We start from the raw sequence: 22,024 nt of genomic DNA on the forward strand, positions 1-22,024 counted from the left end.
ACCCTAACCCTAACCCTATATCCCAACCCTAATCCTACAACCCTAACCCTATAACCCAACCCTAACCCCATAGCCCCAACCCTAACCCTACAATCCCAACCCTAACCCCATAGCCCCAACCCTAACCCTATAACCCTAACCCTCACCCGATAACCCTAACCCTAACCCCATAACCCCAACCCCAACCCCAACACCAAACCCCATTGCTCCACCCCAGGGAGGGCTCAATCCTATAGCAGACAGTGAAGAATCTCTGCGGGACCGGCGGGGGTGGGGGAGGGCAACCATAAAGGATCCATGGGGACCGTCACCGCAAGATTGGGGACGGTCACCTCGGGGTCTTTGGGGAAAAACGCGGCGGAGCATTTGGGGACGGTCAACCCAGGGTCCTTGGGGACGTCCCTCTTGGTGTCATTAGGGTTGGTCGCCTCGGGCTCTTTGGGGTCGAGCACCTCGGGGTCATCAGGGCTTGTCACCTGGGGATCTTTGGGGACATTATTTTGGGGTCCTCATTGGGGTCAGTCTCCTCAGGGCGTTGAGGACTTGCCTTGACCACGGCGTCCCCAACCCCCTCCCCGTGACCGCGGGTGTCACCCGGTGTCCCCTGTCCCCGCAGGTGCCGGTCAAGCTGCTGCCGCAGGTGGTGGGGAAGCAGTTCGTCTCGGTGGTGGCACGTGTGGGGCAGGTGACCCTGGAGAAGGTGCTGCTGGTGTCACTGCAGAGCGGCCACATCTTCCTGCAGACCGACAAACCCATCTACACCCCGGGCTCCACCGGTGCGTCCTGGGCTGCGGGCTTTAGGGTTTGGGGGGCAGGACCCTTCTGCGGGGTCCAGGACCCATTTTGGGACATCCCTATGATGGTCCCATTGGGATCCATGGGGTCATTCTCTTCATGACCTCTATTGGTGACCAGGACCCGTTTTGGGACCTTCCCATGATGTCCCATTGGGTTTCAGCAGCCACGTGGGGACATGTTGGGGTGCAGAACCCATTTTGGGACATCCCTATGATGTCTGCATTGGGATCCATGGGGTCATCCTCCTCACGACCCCTACTGGTGACCAGGACCCATTTTGGGACCTTCCCATGATGGTCCCATTGGGGTCCAGCAGCCACATGGGGACATACTGGTGTCCAAGGCCCATGTTGGGACATCCCTATGATGTCCCCATTGGGATCCAGGGTCCATTTCGGGTCATCCTCTTCATGACCCCTATTGGTGTCCGGGACCCATTTTGGGACCTCCACATGATGATCCCGTTGGGATCCAGCGCTCACGTAGGAACATACTGGGGTCCAGAACTCATTTTGGGACATCCCTATGATGTTCCATTGGGATCCATGGGGTCATCCTCTTCATGACCCCTGTTGGTGACCAGGACCTATTTTGGGACCTTCCCATGATGTCCCCATTGGGTTCCAGCACTCAGGTGGGAACATACTAGGGCGCAGAACCCATTTTGGGACATCCCTATGATGTCCTCATTGGGATCCATGGGGTCATCCTCTTCATGACCCCTATTGGTGACCAGGACCTATTCTGGGACCTTCCCATGATGATCCCATTAGGTCCAGCACCCATGCTGGGGCATACTGGGGCTCAGAATCCATTTTGGGACCTCCCCATGATGTCTCCCTTGGGATCCAGGGTCCACCTGGGGCCGTCCTCTTCACGACCCCTATTGGTGTCCAAGACCCATTTTGGGACCTCCCCATGATGATCCCATTGGGTCCAGCACCCATGCCGGGACATATTGGGATCCAAGACCCATTTTGGGACATCCCTATGATGGTCCCATTGGGGTCCAGCATCTACGTAGGGAAATACTGGGGTCTATGACCCTTTTTGGGACCTTCCCATGATGTCCCCACTGGGTTCAGCACTCAAGATGGGACATACTGGGGCTCAGAATCCATTTTGGGACCTCCCCATGATGTTCCCATTGAGGTCCAGGACCCATTTTGGGACCTTCCCATGATGTCCCCGTTGGTATCCAGCACCCGCATGGGACATACTGGAGTCCAGGACCCATTTGGGGGCCATCCTCATTATGCCCTCTACTGGGGTCCAGAATTCCTTTTGGGATCTTCTGATGTCCCCATGCTGATGTCCCCATGATGTCCCCACCTTGTCCCCTGTGTCCCCTCCCAGTGCTCTGTCGTCTCTTCGCCCTCAATCACTTCATGGAGCCTCTGCTGAAGACGGTGATCGTGGAGGTCAAGGTGAGTGACACGGCGACACGGGGACGTGGTGACACGGGGACAGTGCCACCCATCCCATCCCTCCCAACCGTGCTGTGCCCCCACAGACACCTGACAACGTCATCATCAAGCAAGTGCCCGTGTCCTCCCCCATGAGGAATGGGATCTTCTCCATCAACCACAACCTGCCAGAGGTGGTCAGGTGGGTGCCACCTCCGAGAGTGGGGACATCCCTGTCCCTGTCCCTGTCCCTGTCCCCTCACCCCATCCCCACTCTTTCCAGCCTGGGGACGTGGACTATCACGGCCAAATTTGAAGACTCGCAGAACCAGGTCTTCAGCACCCAATTTGAAGTCAAGGAATACGGTACGGTGGGGTGGGGGTCTCCGGGAGCGTGTGTTCCTCCACCCCAACCCCACCGATGCCTCGTGCCCCATCCTGGACCCATGGATTGTCCCCTTCGCAGTGCTGCCGAGCTTTGAGGTGACTCTGGATCCACAGGAGAAATTCCTCTACATTGACCGGCAAGAGGATTTCCGGGTGTCCATCACAGCCAGGTAGGGTGGGCACCCCGACACCGCTTGTTTTGGGGTCAGACTGAGGGTAGGGGGCCATGATGGGGAGGACAGTCTTATTTTGCTCATGTGTGATATAGCTGGGATGGGGGGGGATCGGGGATATGGGGTAGTGGGGGTTTGGGGTGGTGGGGTGAGGGCGATGGGGATGTGGGGTGGTGGGGATAAGGGTCATTACCCTCAGGATTTGGGATGGTGGGGATGTGGGGTGATGAGGACATGAAGGTGATGAGGATGAGGGTGATGAGGACTTGGGGTGATGGGGATTTGGGTAGATAGGGATGAGGGCAGGGGGCAGTGGGAATTTGGGGTGATGAGGATGTGGTGGTGGGGGTTTGGGGTGGTGGGGTGATGAGGATGGGGTGGTGGGGGTTTGGGGTGATGGGGATGAAGGCGATGAGGACAAGGGGTGGTGGGGATGAGGGTCATCACCCTCAGGACTCGGGGTGGTGGGGATGTGGGGTGATGATGAGGATGTAGGGTGGTGGGGATGAGGGTGATGAGGAGATGGGGTGGTGGGGCTTTAGGGTGATGAGGAATTGGGGTGGTGGGGATTTGGGAAGACAGGGATGAGGGCAGGGGGTGGTTGGAGTTTGGGGTGATGAGGACGTGTGGAGGTGGGGGATTGGGGTGGTGGGTGTTTGGGGTGATGAGGACACAGTGTGGGGGGGAGGCAGGGCTGCGCAAGAGTGGGATGTGGGAACGCTGGGTGACAGTGACATGGATGCGATGGGGACGGCGGATCCTGGAGACGTGGGGACAGGCAACGACGGGGACACGATGTGACGGTGACAGCAGTGATGTGTCCCCAGGTACCTGTATGGGAAGAGTCTGCAGGGGACGGCCTTCGCCCTCTTTGGTGTGATGGTGGATGACGAGAGGAAGACCATCCCCCAGTCCCTGCAGCGCATCAAGGTGGTCCTGTCCCCTGTCCCCCATCCCCTGCCCCCGTCCCCATCCCCACGGCTGTCCCCTGTCCCACTGACCCCATGCCACAGGTGACCAATGGGGACGGGGAGGCCGTGCTACCTATGGGCATGATGCGGCAGCGCTTCGCCAACCTCCAGGAGCTGGTGGGGCACTCGCTCTACATCACCGTCACTGTCCTCACCGAGTCAGGTGTGCAGGGGGACGTGGGGACAGGGACAGAGGGACATGTCTGGCCACGCGTCACAGTCCTGGGGACACGTGGGGACATATGGGGGCACAGAGGGTCCTAGGTAGATGGGCCCAGTTGGGGCATGTGGATAAGGGATGGGGACAGCAAGGACAGGGACATATGGGGACAAGGACTTGTGGGGCTGTGGACCACTGAAATAAGGACAGATGGGGATGGAGTTGGTGCAGATGGGGACAGCCAGGGCTATCCACAGTTGGGTAGGGGGACACTGGGGGACCGGGAGCCCTGTCCTGGCACTGGGTGACACCACTGTCCCCATGGCCACTGCAGGCAGTGACATGGTGGAGGCACAGCACAGTGGCATCCGCATCGTGACGTCCCCATACACCATCCACTTCACCCACACCCCCAAGTACTTCAAGCCCGGGATGCCCTTTGATCTGACGGTAACGGCACATGGGGACAGGGATGGGGAGGGGGACGGGGACAGGGGGGATGGAGGTGACAATCCAGGGACCTCTGGCACCGGAGTCTTCTGCATGGGGATGGGGAAGGGGGAAGCCCATGGGGTTGTCTGCCCCCATGTCACGTCCCTGGGTCACCTGGATAGCACCTGGGGTCTGTCCTCGTGCCACGTCCTTGTGTCACCTCCCCTGTGCCATGTCCCCATGCCATGTCCCTGTGTCATGTCCCCATGGTGTGTCCCCATGCCATGTCCCTGTGCCCCGTCCCCATGGTGTGTCCCCATGCCATGTCCTTGTGCCCCATCCGCATGGAATGTCCCCACACCACGTCCCATGCCACTCTGCATCCTCCACAGGTTTATGTCACCAACCCCGACAATTCCCCGGCTCCACGCATCCCCGTCAAGGCTGACAACTTCCAGGGCCTCGTCTCCACCCAGCGCGATGGCAAGGCCAAGCTGGTCCTCAACATGCCAGCCCACCAGAACTCTGTCCCCATCACTGTGAGTGGGGACAGGGAACGGGGACCTGGGTGACCTTGGGTCTGGGATGGAGCAGGACATCCAGGGTGAGCCAGGATGGCCGGAGTCAGGGAGACCAGGATGGTGACAACAATCAAGGGGACCAAACCCCAAATGGCCAGCGTTGAGGGAACCAGGGTGTCTAAAGTGGATGGGGTGGCTGAGATGAGAGGGATGGCCGAGGACAAGAGCAGCAGAGTTGGGGTGGCAGGATGACTAGGTCACCCGTGGTGACCAAGACCTCCATAGTGGCCAAGACTTCCATGGTGGCCAAGACTTTCGTGGTGGCTGAGAACTCCACAGTGGTCAAGTCACCTATGGTAGATGAGACCTTATTGACAACGAAGCTGTCTGTGGTGACCAAGTCACCCATCGTAGCCAAGGCCTTCATAGAGACCAAGCCATTCATGGCAGCCAAGACCTTCATGGTGGCAAAATCATCCATGACAACCAAGACTTTCATGGTGGCCAAATCATCCATGGAAACCAAGACATTAATGGCAGCCAAGACATCCATGGCAGCCATAATTTCCATGGTGGCTGAGGCTTCCATGGTGGCCAAATCATCCATGACAGCCAAGACCTTCATGGTGGCCAAGTCACCCATGGCAACCAAGACCTCCATGGTGATCAAGACCCCCCTGGAGACCTCCTCCCAGGTTCATACCTCTTTCATACCCATTGATACCGTGCCTCCCATGCTGCAGGTGAGGACAGCCCAGAAGGATCTGCCCCCAGAGTGCCAGGCCTCACGGCAGATGGTGGCCGAGGCGTATCAAAGCCAGGGGAACTCCGGCAACTATCTGCACCTGGCTGTGGGTGCTAGCCAGGTGCAGCCCGGGGACAACCTCCCCGTCCACTTCCACCTCAAGAGCAACAGCGAGGATGTCCGCAAATCTGTCAGCTACTTCACCTACCTGGTGAGCATGCATGACTTCTGCCACTCACCCAACCCCATCCCGGGGATCGAGGCGTCCGGGCAACCCACCCACTCGGCCTTTTCTTGCCCACCACAGATCCTGAACAAGGGGCACATTGCCCATGTGGGACGGCAGCCAAGAGAACGTGACCAGAGCCTGGTCACTATGTCACTTCCAGTGACGGCCAACCTCATCCCTTCCTTCCGTATCGTGGCCTACTACCACGTGAAGCCTGGCGAGATCGTTGCTGACTCGGTCTGGGTCGATGTCAAGGACACCTGCATGGGCAGTGTGAGCAAGTCCTCTTCATCTCTGGAGTCGAGGAGGACCACTGGGGCATTGGTTGGCCCTTGGAAGGGGTTCAGTTGGCCCTTGGAGAGGACCATATGGTGCTTGGGTTTGTCCTTGTGGGGCTTGGGTGTCCCTGGGGGGCTCATGGGGTCCTTGGGCAGCTTGAGTGGCCCAATGGGAATCTTGGGTGGCCCAAGGAGTGATTAGGGCATCCTTTTGGATTTGGGAACTTGAATGACCCAATGAAGGGCTTGAGTGTCCCTGGGGTCTTGGATGGCCCTTGGGGAATTTGAATGGCCCAGTGGGAATCTGAGTAGCCCAATGGGCCTTGAGAATCTCAGGTGTTCTTTGAGAAGACTGGATATCTTGGAGGGCATGTGAGTGTCTTTGGGGGAATTGGGTGCTGCTTGGGCAGCCCATGGGTGCCTTGGGCATCTCGCAAATGCTTTGAGTGGTCCACGGGTGCCTCAGGTGGCCCACTGAGACACAGCCATTGGTTATCCAGGAGTCCAACACCCTGTGGGGGCACCCATGGGGCAGCTCCTAGGGCTGGTGGGGACATTTTGCATTCCCCATGGCCCCAACCCTGCTGTGTCCCCGGCAGCTGGTGGTGAAGGGAGCGTCGGAGGCTGACAATCGGGTGCATGAGCCGAGGACCCCCATGCGGCTGCGCATCGAGGGTGACCACAAAGCCCATGTGGGGCTGGTGGCCGTGGACAAGGCCGTCTTTGTCCTCAACAAGAACAAACTCACCCAGAGTAAGGTGGGGACCCCAGTTCCACCCTCTGCTGTCCCCGACATCCCCCAGTGGCAGGAGGATCTTTCACGGTTGTCCCTTCGTTGGCCACAGGTTTGGGACACGGTGGAGAACAGTGACATCGGCTGCACCGCGGGCAGTGGGAGGGACCACGTGGGGGTCTTCGCCGATGCTGGCCTCAGCCTGACTTCAAACGTGAACATCCAAACACAGCAGAGAGGAGGTGGGTGACGCATTGGGAAGGGGAACAGCCTGGATGACACCAGAGGGATGGGACATGCCAAGTGTGGGGATGTGACGTCCTCAGTGTTGGAGCTGTGTGAGCCTGGGGATGGAGCGGGTGACACCGTGGGGATGGGGGTGTAACACCTCAGGGATGGAGGATGTGGCCCCGGGGTTTGGGAAGTGACACCTGGTTTTGGGCTGTGACATCCTGGATTCTGACCAATGTCACCTCTGTCCCCAGAGGTCCAGTGCGCAAAACCTGCAAAACGCAAGCGCCGCTCCGTGAAGCTCATCAAGCACAAGGGCACCAAGAGTAGGTGACACTGGGGACACCATCACGTCCTGAGTCCTTGGGGACACCACACTGTCCCATCACTCAAGATGCTGGATTGTCCCACGTCCCAAGGGACACCAGAGCATCCCATGTCCCCAATAACCTCAGGCCTGGGGCTGCGAGGTTGGGTGCCATTGGGGTGTCTTGGTGCTGGCAGTGGCCGAGTACAGCGACAAGAACCTGCGCAAGTGCTGTGAGGATGGCATGAAGGAAAACCTGATGGGCTACAGCTGCGAGAAACGGGCCACCTACATCCTCGATGGCAAGGCCTGCACCGAAGCCTTCCTCAACTGCTGCCACTACATCAAGGGCATCCGCGACGAGGAGCGCGAGCTGCACTACGAGCTGGCTCGAAGCAAGTGCTGGGAGCGGTGGGGTGACAGCAGGGAGGGGTGGATGGGCAGAGCTTGAGAAATGCTTGGATGGATGTTGAGTGAAGAGTGGGTGATGCTTGGGTGGTCAGTGCATGAGTGATGCTTGCAGGTATCTTGGGAGATGCCTGGGCAAAAGCTGGGGGAAGCATGAGTGAAGCTCCTGTGAAGCTTGGGGGAAGCTTCAGTGAACTGTGGTCAGTGCATGAGTGGTCTTGTGCATATCCTGGGGGATGTTTGGGCAATGGTTGGGTGATACTGGGGCAAAAGTTGGGCAATGATGGCCCAGCAGTTGGGAGATTTGGGGGCAAAGATTGGGTGATGTTTCAGGGAAGCTTCAGCAAAGAGTGATCAATGCTTGAGTGATGCTTGCACATTTCTTGGGAGATGTTTGGGCAAAGGTTGGGTGAAGCATGAGTGAAGCTCATGTGAAGTTTAAGAGAAGCTTGGGTGGTATTTAGGCAATGCCTAGGCAAAGACTGGGAAATGCTTAGGTAAAAGTTGGGTCATGCCTGGATGATGCTTGGGTGGTTTTTAGGCAATGCCTAGGCAAAGGCTGGGCAACGCTTAGGTAGAAGTTGGGTCACGCCTGGATGATGCTTGGGTGATACACAGATGGTGCTGGGGATGACTGGCACCATCCAGTGGATGGGATCCCATGGAAGTGGCTGAGAGGGTTGTTGCCATTCCCAGGTGAGGTGGATGATGCCTTCCTGGCCGATGAAGACATCACCTCACGGAGCCTCTTCCCGGAGAGCTGGCTATGGCAGGTGGAGGAGCTGACAGAACCGCCCAATGATCTAGGGTGAGCCCAACATCCTTCTTCCAGTACAGGTCCTTCTCCCACCCTGGCTTGGGGACAGCCACCATCCCATGTCTCAATGTGGGGATCCATGATCTCCTACCCAACAAGCTCTGGACCCCAACTAGCCCAAACTGGGGACAAGCCAAGACTCCCTCAGTCTATATGAGGTCAACATATGGCTCACTTGGCCTCGGGCCCAACTGACTCCTTAGTCCAGCTCCACGGCCACCTACGCCCTGTGGTCCAGCTGGGGGAGAAGCTATGATCATCCTGCTCCAGTTTGGTGGCTGCTTACCCAACTCTGTCCAGGCTTGGTGCCAATTCTAACCCCCTTGTTGGCTTGCATCCCCACCAGCATCTCCACGAAGACACTGCCCATATACCTGAAAGACTCCATCACCACCTGGGAGGTCCTGGCCATCAGTCTCTCTGAGAAAAAGGGTATGTGACGGAGGAGGGAGGGATTCCTGGGAACTAAAAGTCTCATCCAAATCCTGGGGGTAGACTCTGGGACTTGAGGAGTCCCCCAAAACCTGGAGGGGTTAACCTGGGGATTGAGGGGTCTCCAAAATGAGAGAGGGATTTGTAACTCTGGAGGGGTGTTCCAATCTCTGGGGACAACGATGGAACTGGAGGGGTCACACAAAACCTTGAAGGAACTCTGAGACTTGAGAGATCTCCCAAAGCCTTGGGCTTGTCCCTGGGACCACAAGGGGCCAAATCAGCTCTTAATCCTGAACCCACATTCCTGGGGCCCGCTCCGCAGGGCTGTGCGTGGCCGACCCCTATGAGATTACGGTGATGAAGGAGTTCTTCATTGACCTGCGCCTGCCCTACTCGGCGGTGAGGAACGAGCAGGTGGAGGTCCGCGCCATCCTCTACAACTACTGGAAGAACAAGATCAAGGTTGGTGCCTCACCCCAGAGCTTGGAGGGGATCTGTGGCCTCCTGAACCCAAAGTCTCTCTGTGTCCCCAGGTGCGCGTGGAGCTGATGTACAACCCAGCCCTGTGCAGTGCATCTACCTCCAAGACGCGCTACCAGCAGATTTTTGAGCTGGAACCGCAGTCGTCGCACGCTGTGCCCTTTGTCATCGTGCCCTTGCAGCTGGGGCAGCACGACGTCGAGGTGAAGGCGGCTGTCTGGCAGAGCTTTGTGTCTGACGGTGTCAAGAAGAAGCTCAGAGTGGTGGTGAGTAGTCCTTGCTCTCTGCCACGTGCTGCCACCTCGGTCCCTGAGATGTCCCCAGCTCCTCCTGGTCCTCCTGGAGGCATCATCGTCCCTACTTCATCCCGGTGTTGGTACCCAGGGATGAAGGATCCCCCATCCGTGCTCAGGGGTGGCCTCCTGGGACTCTCCCACGTTGTCCCCTTGGGGTCTCCCAGTTTTTGCCGTGGCCTGCATGTGCTGGTTGACACTGGAGCACCTTTCTTGGCCAACCTGAAGAGGTTGGGAAGGGGAAACTTCAAATCAGCCCAGAGTTGAGTGTGGGCCTCTTCCCTCTGCAGCCCGAAGGGATGAGGCTGGAGAAGACAGTGAAGATAGTTGAGCTGGACCCAAAGACACTGGGAAACAGTGAGTGGCCCCCGTCTGGTCCTGCAGATATCTCATCCCATGGGATGAGTCAGGGGATAAGGGAAACAGGGAAATGCAACTGTGGATGTGAAGCGTGATGGATGTGCCACCAAGGGCAAGACTGGAGCCTACTGTGGGACAAGGGACACCCTGCTATGGAGCTGGGGCAACTTGGGAAACAAGTGGTGTGCTGCTATGGGGCTGGAATATCTCAAGGGGTGAGGGCTGTCCTGTTCGCCTCTGGGGTATCAATGGAATCAGGGACATCCTATTGTGGAGTGGACACATCTCAAGGGGGAAAGGACATCCTGGTATGGATCTAGAACATCTTGGGGGATAAGGGACACCCTGCTGCCGATGTGGGGTGAGACTGGGTCACCTCAGGGAAGGGGGAGAAGGATTTGGGGCCGCCCACCTCCATCCTGGCCTCTCTGCCCCACAGACGGTGTGCAGGAAGTGAAGGTGAAAGCAGCAAATCTCTCTGACATCGTTCCCAACACTGAGTCGGAGACCAAAGTCAGCATTCAAGGTGATAGCAGGGGCGAGGGGACACATGGGGTGGGCTGGGAGAGGATGAGACTCTCCCAACTTGATGCCTCCCCTTCCCCTGGTCCAGGCAACCCCGTGTCCATCCTGGTGGAGAAAGCCATCGATGGGACCAAGCTGAAGCACCTCATTGTGACCCCATCGGGCTGTGGGGAACAGAACATGATTGGGATGACACCCACCGTCATTGCCGTCCACTACCTGGACAGCACAATGCAGTGGGAGACCTTTGGTATCAACCGCCGCACTGAGGCCATCGAATTGATTAAAAAGGGTAAGAGCGTCCCCGAGAAGAAAAGAGGGCTCTTTAGGGGCGCAAAATAAAAGTGTCTTCCAAGGGGCTAAGGACATCTGCATTTTTGGAAAAGACATAAAACCATGGAATGTTTGGGTTGGAAGGGACCCCAAAGATCAGAGAACTATTGAATGGGTTGGGTTGGAAGGGTCCTTAAAGGTCATAGAATCTAAGAACCATAGAATGGGTTGAGTTGGAAGGGATCTTAAAGATCATAAAACCTTGGAATCCTGAAATAGTTTGGGCTGGAAGGGACCTTCGAGATCATAGAACCATGGAATGGGCTGGATTGGAAGAGACCTTAAAGATGGTCTAGTTCCAACCCATTGGAACCGGTTGGGTGCTACCAGTTTGGGGATTTCTAGATCTACTGGTTGGTGCTGGGATGGGCACCAGAAGGGGTTGGTGACCTGAAGCCATCCCTAGGTGCCCCATGCACTGGCCAACCTCCCTCTGCTCACCAGGTTACGCCCAACAACTTGCATTCCGCAAAGACGACGGATCGTTTGCTGCCTTCAATAACCGCCCATCGAGCACCTGGTGAGGGTCCCTCTCCCACCACCTCCATCCACGGGGGTTTGGGTGATGGTTCTGGATGCGACGCTGAGTTACCCCGTCCTCAGGTTGACAGCCTACGTGGCCAAGGTCTTTGCCATGGCCATCAACGTGGTGGACATCAAGCCAGAGGTGGTTTGTGGAGCCATCAAATGGCTCATTCTGGAGAAGCAGCAGCCAGATGGGATTTTCCAAGAAGATGCTCCTGTCATCCACAAGGAGATGGTGGTATGGGGGGGACCCATAATCCTGTCCCTGTTCATGATCAAGACCCATTGGCTCAACCCATGGGCTGCTGGGATGAACTGGGGGGTTTTTCTGCACTGGTTGACAGGGACAAGTGTTGGGTGGACGTAGCTTGCTGTGAACCCCCCCAAATCCGAGGTTTTTTCCCTCATTTTGCAGGGAGGCTACCACGGCGCTGAGCCAAGTGTGTCCCTGACAGCCTTCGTCGTCTCCGCACTGCAGGAATCCCAGAAAATCTGCAAGAACTACGTGAAAGTGAGCAACCCAGAGCTCATCGCCGTGGAGGGGTGGGGGGAGGCGAGGTGCCCAACCCCTATGACAGCCACCTGAGAACCCAAATTGTCATCCTTTCTGCTCAGAGCTTGGATGGGAGCATTGCCAAAGCCACCGATTATCTCTCCCGGAAATACCAATCCCTGACCCGACCCTACACAGTGGCCCTGACCTCCTATGCCTTGGCCCTCACAGGGAAACTCAACAGCGAGAAAGTTCTGATGAAGTTCTCCAAAGGTGATGTCCCCAGACGGGAACAAATCCAGGGCAGGGGGAAGTGGGAGTAGGTGCTAGGGGTGACAAATCCCCACGTCCCTCCATATCCCCTCATCCCTACAGATCCCCATGTCCCTTCATATCCCCATGTCCCCATGTCCCTCCGTGTTCCCACATCCCTCCATATTCCCATGTCTCTCCGTGTCCCCATGTCCCTCCATGTTCTTGTGTCCCTCCATGTCCCCATGTCCTTCTGTCCCTCTCCATGTCCCCATGTCCCACCAAATCCCCATGTCTCACCAGGTCCCCATGTCCCTCCACGTCTTCATGTCCTTCCAGATCCTTAGGTCCTCCTATCCCTCTCCATGTCCCCATGTCCCTCCATGTCCCCATGTCCTTCTTCTATCTCTCTCCATGTCCCCATGTCCCATCAGATCCCCATGTCCCTCCAAGTCCCCATGTCCTTCCATGTCCCCACTACGTCCCTCCATATCACCATGTTCCTCCGTGTCCCCATGTCCCACTAGATCCCCATGTCCCTCCGTGTCCCTGTGTCCTTCCAGATCCCCACATCCTTCTTCTATCTCTCTCCATGTCCCCACGTCCCACCAGACCCCCATGTCCCTCCAGGATGGGGGGAGGGGAAATGGTTGTGATGATGGGGGGTGACAAATCCCCCTCGGGTGATGCTGAGGCCTCATTGTCACCCAGATGGCACCCACTGGGCGGAACGCAACGCCCACACCTACAACATCGAGGGGACATCCTACGCTCTGCTAGCACTGCTGCAGATGGAGAAGGCCGAGCTGACGGGGCCGGTGGTCCGCTGGCTGGCCCAGCAGAACTACTTCGGTGGTGGCTATGGATCCACCCAGGTGGGCTACGGACCACCCCCCGCCTCTGGCACCCATGGCACCCACTGCCATGGGGGTAATGGGAGTTGGCTGGGGCAAGAGAGGGTTGTAGGGTGTTGAGGGTCACCTTATGGCCATGAGGACCCTTGGGGTCACCCTGTGTCCAAGAGCCTGGGGATCCCTAGGACATGACCTGTCCTTTGAGGTCATGTCCTGTCCTTTGGGGACACTTCCTGACCTTTAAGGGACACCCCACATCCTAGTCCCTGTGGATACCCAGGGACACATTCTGTCCTTTGGGGACATGTCTTCTCCTTTGGGGACACGTTCTGTCCTTTGGGGACACCTCTTGAGGTCCCCAAGGTTCCACAGTGACACCAGGTATCACCTGGAGTTGGGGCTCACCCCAGAACCGAAGGCATGGGGACACCCCAAGCGATGTCCCCCAGCCTTGGTGACCTTGATGTCCCCGCAGGCCACCATCCTGGTGTTCCAGGCGCTGGCTCAGTACCACGTGGCACTGCCGCGGCAGACGGAGCTCAACCTGGACGTGTCGGTGCTGCTGCCGCGCCGTGCCAATGCCATCACCTACCGCATCGAGAACAGCAACGCGCTGGTGGCACGCTCGGCCGAGGTACGGTGCCGTGTCACCTCTGCCACTCCCGTCACTGGTGTCATCCATGCCATTGGTGGCACTCTTGTCACTGGTGTCACCCATGTCACTGGTGTCATCCATGCCATTGGTGCCACTCTTGTCACTGGTGTCACCCATGTCACTGGTGTCATCCATGCCATTGGTGCCACTCTTGCCATTGGTGGCACTCTTGGCACTGGTGTCACCCGTGTCACTGGTGTCATCCATGCCATTGGTGGCACTCTTGCCACTGGTGTCACCCATGTCACTGGTGTCATCCATGCCTTTGGTGCCACTCTTGCCATCGGTGGCACTCTTGTCACTGCTGTCACCCATGTCACTGGTGTCATCCATGCCATTGGTGTCACCCATGCCACTGGCATCACTCTTGTCACTGGCGTCACCATTGTCGCTGGTGTCACCCATGTCACTGGTGTCATCTTTGTCACCAGTGTCACCATTGCCATTGGTGTTACCCTTGCCTCTGGTGTCACCCCTGTCATTGGTGTCACCCTTATCACAATGTCACCACTGTCACCAGTGTCACTGTTGTCATTGGCATCACCCTCGTCACCGGTGCCACAGTTGCCACCAGTTCAGTGGAGAAGTGACACACTGGGCTACTTCTTCTGCTGGTGCTGTCCCCTCCGTGTCCTGGGATGTTCCCGTCCCTCCCCAGTGTCCCCTGTACCCACAGACCAAGCTGAACGAGGACTTCACCGTGAAAGCAGAGGGCACGGGCAAAGGGACAATGACAGTGGTGACCGTCTACAATGCCAAAGTCCCCGAGAAGGAAAAGAATTGTGACAACTTTGACCTGCGGGTCAATGTGGAGGATGTGAAGGCGGGTGAGTCCCCATTCATCCTCTGACCTGTCCTCCACGAGTCCCCTTCTGGTTCCCCCTGTGTCCCCCCCATGTCTCCTCCGTGGCACGTCATGTCCCCATCATGTCCCCTTCCATATGTTTCATGTCACCCATGTTCCTGGTCCCCAAACACTTTCATGTTCCCATGTCCCCATGTCCCTCTCCTATCCCTCTCTAGGTCTCCATGTCCCTGTATGTCCTCACATCCCTCCATGTTCACATGTCCCACCCGATTCCTGCGTCCCACCAGATCCCCACGTCCCTGCACGTCCCCACATCCCTCCAGATCTCCACGTCCCTCCATGTCCCCATGTCCCTCCATGTCCCCACATCACTCCCAGGTCCCCATGTCCCTCCAGATCTCCACGTCCCTCCAGATCCCCTTATCCCACCACATTCCTGTGACCTTCCACATCCCCATGTTCCCATGACCCTTCTGCCCCCTCTGGTTTCCTCCTTTGTCTCTCCCCTGATGTCCCGCGTGGGTGGCAGCACTGTCCTTATGTCCCCTCACAGGCCGGGAGCTGGAAGGGGTCACCCGCTCCGTCAAGATCACCATCTGCACCAGGTGGGACACAACGGGGACATCAGAAATGTTTGGGACATCGGGGACATGGTAGAGAGGGAGAGCTCATTGTGGGCAGGGACATGGGAGATGGGGAAGGGAATGGGGTCTCTGGGGACAGGGACATGGGAGATAGGGGATGTAATGGGGTTGTTGGGGACAGGGACATCAGGAACAAGGATGGGGACACGGAGACAAAGAAGACTCAGCTCTACCTCATCCCTTGGGATTTGTGGGAAGAGGGGCATCAGGGATGGGGATGCTGGGAACAATGGAGACAATGGGGCTGTAGAGAATACTGGGGACAGGCAGGTGGCCTCACCCCTGTCCCCGCAGGTACCTGGACACTGTGGATGCCACCATGTCCATCCTTGATATCTCCATGCTCACCGGCTTCTCCCCTGATGTTCAGGACCTGAAGAGCGTGAGTGTGGGGCTGTAGGGACACGTGAGGACACCAGGGGCCATGTGTCATGGCCATCATATCCCCATGTGTGTCCCCATGTCCCCACATCCTCCCAACCCCTTGTGTCTCCCTATACCTCTGTGTCCCCCGTGTCCTCGTGGTGTCACTTTGTCCCCATACCCCCCAGCTCTCGGAGGGAGTGGAGAGATACATTTCCAAGTTTGAGATCGACCATTCGCTGTCAAACCGCAGCAACCTCATCATCTACCTGGACAAGGTGCGGACAGGGGGTGACATGAGGGACTTGGGGGTGGGGACAAGATAGGGTGGGTTGGGGAAAGGGACGTGGTGGGGCAAGAGACCCTGATAGGGCTGGGATGGCACAGGGTGTGGATGAAGATGAGGTGGGATGGTTCGGAGTTGGAGACAGGGACAAGGATGGGATAGCATGGAGATGGGGAAAATGTGGGGACGGGGACAAGAAACGATTCGAGTTGAAGTTGGAGACATGGACATGGACAGAGATGGAGCTGGGGACAGGACGTGGGTAGGGGCGGGAACAGGGACGGTGACAAATGGGGACATGGATGGAGATGGGAATGGAGGCATGGATGAAGATGGGAATGGGGACATGGGGATACGGATAGAGATGGGAACGGGGATGATGACTGGGTATGGGGTGGGGACATGGGGTCATTGCCCGCTGTCCCCATCCCACGTCCCTGTGTCCCTGGGTGAAGGTCTCCCACCAAGTGGAGGAGTGCATCGCTTTCAAGGCCCACCAGCACTTCCAGGTGGGCCTGATCCAGCCTGCCTCCGTCACTGTCTACAGCTACTACAAGATTGGTGTGTCCCCACGTCCCCTCTTATCCCCTCATGTCATCCCCGGGACCCACAAAGCCCATCTGTCCCCTTTGTGTCCCCATCTACATTCTCTCTGTCCCCTCCAGTCCATGTGTCCCATCACATCCCTACTGACTGTCACCCAGCTGCCCGTGTCCCCAAGCCCCCATGTCCCCATGTTCCCCTGTCTATTTCCCCATACATACCCCCATGTCCCCGCACGTGTCCCCTCAATGTCCCTTGCAAGCCACCGGCACCACATGTTGGTGACTCTCTCCCTTCACGTCCCCCTTTGTCCGCTCATCTCCTGACCCTCTCCCCTTGCGGTCTCCTCTGTGTCACCTCATGTCCCCTTGTCCCCACAGATGATCGCTGCACCCGTTTCTACCACCCGGACAAGGACGGTGGGCAGCTGAGGAAGATCTGCCACGGGGACGTGTGCCGCTGCGCTGAAGGTGACACGGGGACACGGGGATGTGGGGACAGAGACTGGGTCACACATCTGCTGTGATGGGACATGTCATTGCCACAGCGGGACGTGTCAGTGCCACAGTAGGATGCCATGATCATGGTGGGACACGTCATTGCCATGGAGGGACATGTCATTGCCGTGATGGGGCATGTCATGACCATGGTGGGACATATCATTGCCATGATGGGACGTGTCATGACCATGATGGGATATGTCATGGTTATCAGGGGACACATCATTGCCATGAAGAGACACATCACTGCCGTGATGGGACATGTCGTGACCATGGTGGGACATGTCATTGCCACAATAAGAAGTCATGACCATGATGGGAAATGTCACAGTTGGGATGGCACATGTCATTGCCATGATGGGACATGTCGTAGTTATCAGGGGACATGTCATTGCCATGCAGAGAGAAGTCATTGCCATGAAGGGACATGTCATCATCATGGTGGGACATGCCATTGCCACAATAAGATGCCATGACCATGGAGGGACATGTCATTGCCACAATAAGATGCCATGACCATGGAGGGNCATTGCCACAATAAGATGCCATGACCATGGAGGGACATGTCATTGCCACAATAAGATGCCATGACCATGGAGGGTCATGTCATTGCCGTGATGGGTCTTGTCATGACCACGATGGGACATGACCATTGCTATGATGCAACATCTCATGGTCATGACTGGACACGCCATTGCTGTGATAGGGAATGTCATTGCCACGATGGGACGTGTCATTGCCCCGTCCCTGTGTACCTACAGAAAACTGCTTCACACGACAGAAGAAGGACAATCCCATCACCGTCAATCAGCGCATCGACCGTGCCTGTGAGCCAGGGGTGGACTACGGTGAGACACGAGGGACACGGGGACATGGGGCATGTGGGAAGGAAATGGAGGATTACAGGGACAAAATTATAGGGGACACTGTTGGGATATGGAGGGGGACGTGAAGGGCCACAGAAGGACGTGAGTGGGCACTGGGACGCCAGAGGGGAGTAGAGGAGACAGAGAGGGACAGGAAGGGCCCCAGGGAGGAAAAGGGGGGACAGTGGGGCCAGCTGCGAGGGAGATGGTGACATGGTGACATCCCCCTCCCCAGTGTACAAAGTGAAGATGGTTGCAACAGAGGATACGCCGTCCCACGACAACTACATCATGAACATCCTCTCTGTCATCAAGATGGGTATGAGCATCCCGGGGACAGGGGACAAAGTCACCTGGAGGGACATAAGAGTGTCACCCAGGGCTGGGGACACCCAGGTGGGTTGGGGCCACCCAAGGGTGCTCAGGGACACCATGACGTTTGGTGTCACCCAAAATGGATTGGGGACACCATGGTGTTTGGCGTCATCCAGGTGGGTTCTTGGGGACACCCAAGGGTCCTTGGGGACACCGTGAGGTTTGGTGCCACCCAAATGGGCTGGAGACAACCAAGGGTCCTTGGGGACACCACAAGGTTTGATATCACCCAAATGGACTGGGGACACCCAAGGGTCCTTGGGGACACCATGAGGTTTGGTGTCACACAGGTGGATATTGGACATCCAAGGGTTCTTGGGGACACCACAAGGTTTGGTGTCACCCAGGTGGGTTGGAGACACCCAAGGGTGCATGGCGAACATCTGGAATGAACAGGTGCCACCCACAGCTGGTGACGACAGTGAGGTGGTGACACCCAAGGGTGGTGACAGCAGTGGGGTGATGTCTCCAAAGATGCCAATAGCTCCTGGGGAGCGGGAGTCCTCACTGCAGAACACGTCACAGGGGGTGTCCCCGCCATGTTGGGGTGGGGGGTGGCGTGTCACCTGTGTCACCTCTCCCTGGGACAGGCACCGATGAGGACCCACTTGGGAGCAACCGGACCTTCGTGAGCCACAAGCAGTGCCGGGATGCACTGAGCCTCCAGAAGGGGCAGGACTACCTGGTGTGGGGGCTGGCGTCAGACCTGTGGGTCACCGGCAGCCGGTAGGGAAATGGGGTCATGGGGATGAGGGGACACGAGGACATGGGAAGGTGGGGACAGGGGGACAAAGGGATACAGGGACATAGGGACACGGAACATGGGAACATGGAGACACGGGGACATGGGGACATGGAACACAAAGACATGGGGAAATGGGGACACGGGGACTAGAGGACATGGGGACAAAGGGACGTGAGGACATGGGGACATGAGGACATGGGAACATGGGGACATGGATACACAGGGACAAGGGGACATGGAACACAAAGACATGGGGAAATGGGGACATGGGGACACTGAGACGTGGGGACAAGAGGACATGATGACAAAGGGACGTGAGGACATGGGAACATGGGGACATGGATGCACAGGGACAAGGGAACATGGAACACAAAGACATGGGGAAATGGGGACATGGGGGCAAGGGGATGGGGAGCAGGGGGAAAAATGGGACATGAGGACACAGAGACATGGGGAAATGGGGACATGGGGACAAGGGGACAAGAGGACATGGGGACAAAGGGACGTGAGGTCAAGGGGACATGGAACACAAGGACATGGAGACGGGGACACGGGGACATGGGGACACAGGGACATGGGGACATGGGGGCATGGGGACATGGAACACGAGAACGTGGGTACACAGGGACACAAGGACTCAGGGACATGGGGACGCGGGGACACAGGGACACGGGGACGCTGCCACCCAACATACATCCATACCCCACTGCACCCCGAGCTTCTCCAATACCTCATATAGGGCTGTGCACCCCTCACCCCGCTGCCAGCCCCTCCTGACCCCGTTGTCCCCTGCTGTCCCCTGCTGTCCCCAGCTTCTCCTACCTCATCGGCAAGGACACGTGGCTGGAAGCGTGGCCCTTGGAGGAGACGTGCCAGGACGCCGACCTGCAGCCGCTCTGCCAGGACTTCATCGAGTTCTCGGAGGCCATGACCATGTTCGGGTGCCCCTCCTGATGGGGTGACCCCAATCTGACGTCCCTTCCCCTCCTAATGTCACCCCGTCTTTTTTTTGGTTGGTTTTTTGTTTTTTTTTTTGTGGAGTGGGGTGGCGGAGGTTAAAAACGTTCTTTCTGAAATTCCGTCTCTGGGTCTAGGGTGGTGGTGGTGGGGATGCGAGGACGCCGTGGGGGACAATGGGGGACACCACAAAGGACAAGAGGGTGGTGAGGACTTCATAGGAGTCCTGGGGACATCACGGGGGACAGCGGGATTGTGGAGATTCCATAGGGGATAATGGGGTCATGGGGTTGCCATAGGGGACACTGGGACACCTTAGGGGGATGACGAGGTCATGAGGACACCATAGAGGGCATGGGGTGTCCTTAGGGGATAACGGGGTCATGGGGTTGCCATAGGGGACACTGAGACACCTTAGGGGATGACGAGGTCATGAGGACACCATGGAGGGCATGGGGTGTCATTAGGGGATGACGGGGTCATGGGGACACCGGAGGGGACACAGGGAGTCCTTAGGGGATGGCAAAGTCATGTGGACACCGTAGAGGACATGGGGTGTCATTAGGGGATGATGGGGTCATGGGGACACCGCAGGGGACATGGGGATTCCATAGGGGATAACAGGGTCATGGTGACACCACAGGAGACACTGGGACAACTTAAGGGATGACAAAGTCATGGGGACGCCATGGGGGACAATGGGGACACCACAAAGGACAAGAGTGTGGTGAGGACTTCATAGGTGTCCTGGGGACATCATAGGGGACAGTGGGATTGTGGGGATTCCATAGGGGATGACGGGGTCATGGGGACACTGCAGGGGACATGGGGACACCCTGAGCACGCATGGGGCTATGGAGATCCCACAGAGCATGGGGAGATGCTCTGTGCACAGCACTGCACGCTGCTCATTGCACGGTGCTAGACGCTGCTCATTGCACGGTGCTGCACGACATCGGTGCACGGTGCTGCTCAGCTCCTGGTGCACAGCATTGCACGGTGCTGCACGTTGCTTGTTGCACGGTGCTGCACACAACGTCAGTGCACATTGCTCCTCAGCCCCTGGTGCACAGCATTGCACGTTGCTCAGTGCACGAGGATGCACACCATTGCATGTTGCTCGTTGCACGGTGCTGCACACAACGTCAGCGCACATTGCTCCTCAGCTCCTGGTGCACCGCGCTGCACGGTGCTCGTTGCACGGAGCTGCTCAGCACTTTGCAGTTTCCTGCTCTGTCGCCACTTCCCGGTGGTTTATCAGCACCCACAGCCGCTGCTGGAGCCCTGCACGTGGCCGTGCACACGCGTGAGGATCGCACGTTGGCGCATGCACAAGTGTGAGCACGAGCAGCCGTGCACCTGCACAAGGGTTTGCACGCGTCCTGCAGCTTTGCGACAGCATGAGCACCTGTGCATGGAATGCGAGCAGCTGCGTGCACGGTGCAAGCGTGCAGAAGTGCAGGCATCCGTGCAACAGCATGAGCAGGGGTGTGCTGTCCCCAAGCTGTCCCAAAATTGTCCCCAAACTGACCCCACGTTGTCCCCCACCTGTCCCCAACTTGTCCTCAAGCTATCTCCATGCTATCCCCAAGTTGTCCCCATGCTCTCTCCATGTCATCTCCCTGTTGTCCCCAAGTGGCCCCCATGCTGGCTCCAAACTGTCCCCAGATTGTCCCCACGTTGTCCCCAAGTCGTCCCCAAGCTGCCTCCATGCTGTCCTCGCACTGTCCCCAAGTTGTCCCCAAGCTATCCCCATGCTGTCCCCAAGGGGTCCCAAAATTGTCCCCAAACTGTCCCCAAGTGGTCCACAACTTGTCCCCATGTCATCCCCCAGCTGTCCCCAACTTGTCCCCATGCTATCCCCAATTTGTCCCCACGCTGTCCCCATGTTGCCTCCCTGTTGTCCCCAACTTGTCCTCAAGCTGAAGCCACTCTGGACCCACAAGGCCAGCGGTGCCCCCCGTGTTCCTGGGGACAGGGACCCCCCCGCAGCCCTGGGGACATTCCCAGTCTCGGTGACGCTCGCAGGGCCACCGATGTCCCCAAGAGCAGAGTGACACGATGGCACCTCGACGGCATCCTCACAGCGGAGGGAGCACGGAGAGACCCCCCCCAGAATTCCCCCTTTTTTTTGTG

The 22,024-nt window shown here is 57.6% G+C and overlaps 2 protein-coding genes across 2 annotated transcripts; both read left to right on the plus strand.

Annotated features, from left to right (window-relative positions):
• Window positions 1–616: 616 nt before the first annotated feature.
• Window positions 617–19,980, plus strand: C3 (complement C3; the record flags this gene model as incomplete). Its single annotated transcript, XM_021383053.1, is given in 38 exon segments — window positions 617–776; window positions 2,155–2,225; window positions 2,312–2,406; window positions 2,488–2,570; window positions 2,671–2,761; window positions 3,592–3,694; window positions 3,778–3,898; window positions 4,230–4,345; window positions 4,720–4,866; window positions 5,592–5,804; window positions 5,901–6,095; window positions 6,700–6,858; window positions 6,946–7,075; window positions 7,319–7,390; window positions 7,569–7,766; window positions 8,476–8,587; window positions 8,943–9,028; window positions 9,354–9,493; window positions 9,565–9,777; window positions 10,095–10,161; window positions 10,604–10,690; window positions 10,778–10,981; window positions 11,467–11,542; window positions 11,626–11,785; window positions 11,963–12,058; window positions 12,163–12,313; window positions 13,004–13,167; window positions 13,622–13,780; window positions 14,478–14,628; window positions 15,163–15,214; window positions 15,548–15,635; window positions 15,805–15,894; window positions 16,358–16,463; window positions 16,826–16,915; window positions 17,707–17,793; window positions 18,047–18,130; window positions 18,777–18,912; window positions 19,744–19,980. Coding segments are annotated over 38 exon segments (4,695 nt in total), but the record flags the coding sequence as incomplete, so codon positions are not given.
• Window positions 19,981–20,119: 139 nt separating this feature from the next.
• On the plus strand, window positions 20,120–22,024 carry LOC110391243 (the record flags this gene model as incomplete). The annotated part of the gene is given in 1 exon segment (XM_021383054.1): window positions 20,120–22,024. A coding segment is annotated over 1 exon segment (1,037 nt), but the record flags the coding sequence as incomplete, so codon positions are not given.

The sequence above is a fragment of the Numida meleagris genome, unplaced genomic scaffold, assembly GCF_002078875.1.
Source record: "Numida meleagris isolate 19003 breed g44 Domestic line unplaced genomic scaffold, NumMel1.0 unplaced_Scaffold328, whole genome shotgun sequence".
NCBI classification, from domain to species: Eukaryota; Metazoa; Chordata; class Aves; order Galliformes; family Numididae; genus Numida; species Numida meleagris.